Source organism: Camellia sinensis, chromosome 6, assembly GCF_055761805.1.
Source record: "Camellia sinensis isolate YWXY chromosome 6, ASM5576180v1, whole genome shotgun sequence".
Classification (NCBI taxonomy): Eukaryota; Viridiplantae; Streptophyta; class Magnoliopsida; order Ericales; family Theaceae; genus Camellia; species Camellia sinensis.
Genome location: NC_138966.1, coordinates 121,695,357 through 121,703,655, shown reverse-complemented (window position 1 = coordinate 121,703,655; position 8,299 = coordinate 121,695,357). Strand labels below are relative to the sequence as shown.

Below are 8,299 nucleotides of genomic sequence, written 5' to 3'. Positions count from 1 at the left end.
ATCCTTTTTCTATTGAGGTGCTTAGGGGCTGATTTTGGTGTTCTTGGGTTGCCTTGAGCTTGAAAAACCTGCTGGAGTTGCAGTTATAAAGAGAGTCTTCAAGGATCACTTTTGTGTTTGGGGTTATTTACCCCCTCTTAGGCCTTGTTTGGCCTTGTTTTTGAGCTTTTTTTGTGAGCTTCGGGACCACCTTGTATTGGCCTTCTCACCACTGAAATCCCTCTGGATTTCAATGGTGGGGATGGTGTTTTAAGGTCCTAAGAAAGAGAGGGTCATCCCCTCTCCTTGTGTCTTCTTTACATATGCCTTAATATGCCTCATGTTTGAGCACCTTTACTAAGTGTATGTTGACCATGTCTTAGCTTGTATTTGTGGTTATTTTGCTGAGGCATACCACTGTTTTTACTTGTCTTGGTCACTCCATGCATGGTTAATACACTTGTAGTGCAAATCACACACACTAGCTTTGTATGCTTCATGAAGTAGCATGTATTTCTAGCCTATGTTGTGTCCATTTCAGCATGTTCTTGGGCTTGTTTTACCATGTCATACCTCTGTTTAGGTTTGGTTTGGTTAGCCTTTGCATGCTCCTTGCACTTGTAGTGCATTTCCTTGAAATAGCCTAACATGCATCATGTTGTGACATCTCATTCTAGCATGCTTTTGGCTTAACTTCATGAAGCTTTTGTCCATGTTCTAACATGCTTTAGCTCTAAGTTTGGTTGTTTTGGCCATGTACGACTTGCTTTGTATAGCTATAGTTCAATCTAGCTTGTTAGCTTTGTACACCAAGTCCACTAGCATGCTCTACTTGGCTTATTTGAATGATTTGGCATCACTTGTTATGTGATTTCAGTCCATGTTTCATGGCCATGCACTTGCATTTATCACTCATTCAATGCGTTGGAGGGTTTGCCCCTTTATGTCTTAACATGAACCATTGCGTATGACTTCATGCCTTTGCTTGCGAGCCACCATTTCAGTGTTTATTTGGGGTTATTATGCCATAATATAACTCTGATTTTTATTGCTTAAGTCATTCCATGCTTGGTCTTAGTAGGTGTAGTATAACCCACCTTATTTGCCTTGTATGGATCATGCTTCATGCCCTTTTTGCTAGCATATTTGGGCCTACTTCCATGCATGTTTTAGACTCATTCTAACATGTACCAGGACTATTTTGGGTTGCCTTGAGCACATGCTTCATGTTTTGCCTACTTCTAGTACAAGTGTTCTTGCTTGCCTCAAGCTTTGAGCATCATTGCATGCTTCATTTGTGTTGTGTACATGATTTAGTATCATCTAATATGACATTTCAGAGCTTATAGCATGCTTTTGTTCCCACTTCATTTATGCTTTAAGTGCCTTTAAGTATTGTGCATTATGGCCTTGTTATGGCCTTAGCTTGCATGCTTGCATGCCTAGGCCTTTGGGCCCTCATCTCAGCATGTTTAGGTCCTTGTTTTGACCTACTTGAGCTCTGTCCATGCCTAGTTCATGCATTTGTGCCATGTGTTGCATGCCTCCTTTGTGTTGCTCTTTGCTAGCTTTCATGCCTTAGGACCCTAGCATTCTTTACTTATGTTGTTTGAATGATTTGGCATCATTTCTGGTCTAATTTCAGTGCACTTAGTGTTGCTACACTTCCATGCTTTTCACTCTTTAAGTGTTCTTGAGAGTTGCACCTTAGTGCCTTAGTTTGTGAGCCAATTGGCATGCATGTTTGTATGTGTTTTTGGTGCCTTCATTTTAGCATTATGGCCACTGTTTTGGCATGACTGAGGTCTGTCCATTTCGGTTTAAGTCCATTGGGTATATGGTTTGCATGTTGTAGCATGTTTGGTGCATTACACATTGTTGCCCTTGTTGTATTACATTGTGCATGCATGCATTATATTGTGTTAAGAACCCTCATGATTGCCTTGCATTGAGTATGCCATCCAGATCTTAACATTTAGCATTGTGTATGCCATGTTATACCTTGCATTGTGTATGCTAGGTTGCTAGTTGCATTGGGTATGCCATGTAGTTTATTCGCATTGTGTATGCCATGCTTGCTTGCATTGTGTTTGGAATAGGTGTTAGTCCAAACACGGAAAACGAGGGACGTTTCATACTTAAAGTGATGAAACGTGCCTTAATTCCCGGTCGCCGACGCTCATGATTATCCATGATAGAGTTTTAGGCTTTATGTGTTTACTTGTGCATTCATTTTCTTATTGAATTGTGCAACTTCGCCTCTCAACCATTATGCATGAAAATGCACGATTGATGGCCCGAGAGTCGAGAACCCACACCCCCTTGAGTTCATGACATGATAGGGAGGGTGGTTGTGCACACATATCTTGCAAATACATTGCCATGCCCTTTCTTGCTCTTTGTTGCAGAAAACTGGAGTCTGGCAGCAACAACTAGTCGGCCCGCTAGAAAAAGTAGCTGGCCGACCACTTTCTTGGTTTTCAACAACAAAAAGTGGTCGGCAGGGGTCTGGAGAGACCAAAAGTGGTCGGCCACCCTCCCACTGGATTCCCAAGGTGGATTTTCATCTTTCTGGAGCTTAGTGCAAGTTTCTAAAAACAAATGAAAACAGAGGCAAATCGGGGCATCGCATTGGATTTCCAAACGAGGCGACCGGACATGCATGCATTCCTCTGCCTCTGAGGCTCCTGATTCATTGTTTTCCTTAGCTGCCATGCTTAGATAGCTAGGTTTTGCTTTGGTCTGTACCTTTAATAGTTAATGTGTTTAGCTATTTCAATTTGTTTTGTAGTAATTAGTTAACTAGGATTAGTTAATTAATTTGTTGTGTAATAATTAGTTTAATGAGCTTAGATTAACTAGTTAGCTTCTTATTCGGTCCCTCCTTCGAGAGGGCACATTATTGTAATAAGCGTGCGTGTGTGCGATGCATGTCTTCCAACCCCCATTTCTTTCTCCCTTTTACTTTACCGCTTACGATGGTTAGTTTTAGGGCATATTTCATTTAGCATACCTTATACTTGCATGCGTGCATCTATTCATTTGTATTGCATGCACCGGGCTCGGCGCATCATGCTAACTGCATTGTATTTCAATTCCAATTTGAATACATGTACCAAGTTGCATCTCACATGACATTCTTAGGATAGCCGAGCCTATCTTAATTGCATTTTTGCATGTGTTGCATTAGCCATTTTAACATGAACTAGGATCATGCATTGATTTATAACTAGTTCTTTGTTTTGGCTCGGAGTACACTGTGAGTGTTTACGCTTAGCATACTGCATGTGTGTTAATGTTGCCATGAAAGTATGCTTACCATGAGGCTATTTACTTACGTGATTAACTGTCTGAATGTCTGTGGGTGAAGGTTGGATTACTTGAATTGGGACAATTCATTGAAATCCGCATGTTAGCCTGCTCACGAGTAGTAAAACTCAAACCATTTTTCAAACAAACGGATATGCGATGCTTGGTTCCAAATTAGGCGATCTAGTCTATACTTGTTTTGTTGTGCGCATCACATAATAATTCTAGCTAATTAGCCGAAATAAGAACGCATGTGTTTTCAAAAACAAGATATCATGCTTAGTACAGGCCGATCGTTGATCGGGCGAGCGGGGGTGCTCTTTAAATGACCTTCCCCAATCGTACCCAAGTTCCCGAGCCGAGGCAACTTTGGTGATGACGGACACGTGGCCTTAGGCACGAGTAAGGGTTTCCTAAATTGCCCCCAAAATAAAATATTTAGGTGGTGACTCTGTATCTGGCAAAGCAGTCCATGTTTGGCACTTCATTACAAAAATCAGTTTTCCAAAACGATTTGCCGGATTTGGACTCTTTGGTGATTTATCAATCTCATATCGCACATTGTGAGATCATATTAAGAACCGTGACATTGAGTTCGAACTGTAGTATGAGGCCCAAGGGCACGTCTACGAAGGCCACCGATTTTTTGTGGACAGATGAGTGTGAAATCGTCTTGGCCGACTTGAAAAAGTACATGACAACAGCTCCAGTTCTGTTAAATCCAATACCTAGAGAAGAATTATTCCTATACTTGGCAGTTTCAGAGCACGCAGTGAGTGCAGTGGTAATCAGAGAAGAGAATTGAGAACAAAAGGCAGTATACTATGTGAGTAAAACCCTAACTAGTGTAGAGACGAGGTACTTATCCCTAGAAAAATTGACACTAGCCTTAGTGATGGCTTCGAAAAAACTAAATCACTATTTTCAAGCCCACAAGATTGTGGTACTAACTAAGCATCTTTTGAAGTCCCTATTGCAGCAAGGAGATCTGGTAGACAGGGTAGCGAGATGGGCAGTAGTGTTGGGCTAATATGACTTGGAGTTTAGGCCCAGAACAGCAATTGAGGGCCAAATTCTGGCCAACTTTGTGGCTGAGTTCACCCAGGGTGCCATCCCGCGTCGGACTCCAGTAAGCCGCGGCTTAGGATGCCCAGGGGAGCAAGAAGAAACCCAACTAGGGCCCAAGTACCTAACTGTAGCAAAACAGAATAAAAAAGAGAAACCAAAGCCCCACGACATTTACATCGACGATTTCTTCCGCCTGTTTGTTGATGGAAGCTCAAACCGTCAAGGAGCGGGGGCAAGAGTGGTGTTAGTGTCACTAGATAGGCGAATGTCAGAGAAGTCTATTCATTTGGGATTTAGGGCCTCAAACAATGAAGTAGAGTATGATGCACTGATTGCAGGGTTGAAGTTGGCAGCAGCAATAGAGGCCGATGAGGTGGTAGTCTTCTGTAACTCCCAACTTATTGTGAATCAGGCAACAGACGAGTATGCAGCCCGAGATAAACGAATGATAGCCTATGTCAAAGAGGTTGTCAGACTGCTAGCATTGTTCCAAGATTGCTGGCTACAGCAAGTTAGCCGAGATTACAACAGTCACGCCGACGCCTTGGCAAACCTGGCTAGTGCAATGAAATCAGGTGAGGCAAGGACCATAATGGTTGATTATTTGTCAGGCCCAAGTGTGGAGCCCCAGATCATAGAATACGAAGCAATGTGTGTGGAGATAAGACCAAGCTGGATGGATGCAATAGTCATGTTCCTCAAGGATGGCAAGCTGCCAGACGACCAAAAAGAGGCATACAAGACCAGATTGAAGTCGGCCAGGTTCAGCCTAATAGAAGATGACTATCTCTACAGAAGATCCTTCACTGGACCCCTATTGAGATATGTACATCCCTTCCAGGTTAAGGATTTTCTATATGAGATTCATGAAGGAGCCTGTGGAAGCAATGCTGGGGGTAGATCACTTGCTCATAAGGCCATCACTTAGGGGTACTGGTGGCCCTACATACAGAAGGATGAGGAAGCCTACGTCAAAAAAGTGCGAGAAGCGTCAAAGGTTTGCACATTTGATACATCAACTAGCAGTAGATTTGAACCTAGTGTCCAACCCTTGGCTATTTGCCCAGTGGGGCATGGATCATGTTGGACAACTGCCCCAAGCAACTGGGCAAATAAAGTTTATGCTAGTAGCAATTGACTACTTCACGAAGTAGGTAGAGGCTGAACCCCTTGCGAAGATTCGAGATATTGATGTGAAGAACTTCATATGGAAGAACATCATCACTAGGTTTGGGATCCCAAGGGAAATAATAGCAAACAATGGTACACAATTTGACAGTAAGCTAATTAAAAGCTTCTGTGCAAAGTACAAAATCAAGAACTACTACTCCACTCCAAGTTTTTCTCAGAGCAATGGTCAGGCAAAAACATCCAATAAGACTATCTTGGATGGGATTAAGAAGAGGCTAGAAATAGCAAAAGGGAAGTGGGTGGAAGAGTTGCCCAATGTGCTTTGGGCATATCGGACTACGCCGAGAAGATCAACTGGGGATTCTCCTTTTGCCATGGCTTATGGCACTGAAGCAGTTATCCCACTAGAAGTCAGGATCCTTGGAATCAGAACCCATGGAGTAGAAGATGGGACCAATGAGGCATTCTTAACCCGAGATCTGGATCTATTAGAAGAAAGAAGGGAGAGATCAGCAATTCGGCTGGGGGCATACCAGCAGCAGCTTGCTAGGGCTTACAACAAGAAGGTCAAGCCAAGAGAGTTCAAAGTTGGGGAACTCGTTTTGAGGAAGGTTGTCGGCAACAAGAAGGATCCTAGGGAGGGCAAGCTTGGCCTAAATTGGGAGGGGCCTTATAGAATCATCTCGGTTGCCAGCAGTGGGGCATATCGGCTGAAAGACACTGATGGCAAAGAGTTACCGAGACCCTGGAACACTTGCAATTTGAAATATTTTTATCATTAGTTTTTTTTTTTGAAGTTTATGTCATAATTTTATTAGCTGAAGTAATAATAAAATGCTAGTTTGATCTTTGTGAATTTGAAATTTGTGCGATAGGACTAACCAGTCCTATGACGATGTTTCCAAATAAAACATGACGAATAACTTAGACTTATTATATGGCAAAGTTGAATTATACTTGCATATAATAGAGTTAAACTAAGTTGGCGATATTTCTAAATGAAACATGACAAATAACTTAGACTTATTATATAACAGAGTTGAATTATACTTGCATATAATAGAGTTAAACTAAGTTGGTGATATTTCTAAATGAAACATGACGAATAGCTTAGACTTATTATATGACAGAGTCGAATTATACTTGCATATAATAGAGTTGAACTAAGTTGGCGATGTTTCTGAATGAAACATGATGCATAACTTAAACTTATTATATGACCAAGTTGAATTATACTTGCATATGATAGAGTTGAACTAAGTTGAATCAACCTACACTCACCATATCAGCAGAAGTAAACTCAGAATGGAACTAAGCTCGCTTCAGCTAATAGAGAAACCAAGGTTGAACACCTCGGCTAGCCTTTGTTTGAATATGACTTCGGCGAAAAAATGCATAATGTTAGCCTAAGTGGAACTTAGGTTCACATTAGGGGGCAGGGAGCAGAAATGATAAATAAACTTGAGAGCTTGGGACTTGTTGAAATTTTTAGAAAAGTTTCCAAGCTCTGCGCATTTAGCCGAGGTAATAGTGAAAGATGTATTCGAGATACATCTTACCCAAGATGACTAACCAGGTTGTCAAGCTTGGAAGGGTTGGAAGGGTGAAGTCTTGCTAGAAGACAACAAGTATAAATAAAGGAAGAACACTTGTAAAAATACTTTGAATAAAATATTCTTAAGTGTGGTTGGATCGAGATCATGGTAAAACAAGAAGTCCGAGGTTATTTGGACCGAGGTGACCAATTAAGGTTGCACCTGAGAAGACTCAGTCCGAGATAGTGCTTGGCTGGGGTATTCTAACATGAGGTGATCACACAAGAAACTTGTACTTAGTATGGAAGTATGGAAGCATATGAGGCATAAAAGAAAAGCAGTGTAAGCATACAAGAATAGAAGTATTCAACACTTAGTGAAAATGAGAACTCACACTCAGCAAAAGGTTACTTGTTCAGATACAAAAGGAGGCACATCGGCCAAAATAAAGATTGATTGTTCAAATTACTAAGGAGTTACAAATGTTCAAAGAAAAAAGTATAAAGTAAAGACATCCTAAGTACTAGAAACATCGGGAACTGCCTCAAATTGCTCAACCTTGGCCGTTGGCTGTAGGTTGGCCTCGATTGGCAGTTATGCTTCGTTCTCCGCCGCGACCTCGGCGTCTATCTCGAGCAAGGTTTGGTCCAGGCTCTTCTAGGCGGCATTGACTTCGGCTTCAAAAGTTGTTTTCTTCAGTGAGGCACTCTTGGTAACCTCATCCTCATCATCTTGAGTCAAGTCTAGGACTTGATTATTCAGAGTTAGGGACTTGGCCCCAGCAGCTGCAACTTCTTCAGACTTGTCGACTTCGACATCCTCTTCTATCTTAACCTCGTTGTCGGATTGGCTTGGAGAGGGAGGGAATAATAAAAGAAGTCGGCTGGCATCGTGAAAATGCGAGTCGTCGGGAACAACCAACTCCTTCAATGCAACCATCCATCCAAGGGTATAACCCTTGTTGCATGCCTAGTTGACTTGCTTCTTATAGATGTCCCGGACGTCGACTGCCCCTTCAGCGTACGCTTTTTCATCAGCAACTTTGAGCTCGGCCTCTTTTGCGGTGAGCGTCGTTCAAAGCTCGGTCTGAGCCTTGGCCTCCTTCTCCTTTGCTTTTTTTGCTTCGGCTAGTGTAACCTCGACAACATTTTCTACTAACAAGCTTCGGATACAAGCCTCGGCCTGGTTTAGTGAAGAAATGAGCTTGGCTGCCTCCTTTGTTTTTTTCGATCAACTTCTTGAATGCCTCGGTCTTTACCATAAAGGAGTGACCTTGT

The 8,299-nt window shown here is 42.1% G+C and overlaps 1 protein-coding gene across 1 annotated transcript; it reads left to right on the top strand.

Moving 5' to 3' along the window:
• Positions 1-4,621: 4,621 nt before the first annotated feature.
• LOC145793543 (uncharacterized) lies at positions 4,622-5,284 on the top strand. Its single transcript, XM_082876392.1, has 2 exons — positions 4,622-4,931; positions 5,046-5,284. Exons 1-2 carry the CDS (start codon positions 4,622-4,624, stop codon positions 5,282-5,284), a joined length of 549 nt encoding a protein of 182 aa, XP_082732518.1.
• Positions 5,285-8,299: the final 3,015 nt, after the last annotated feature.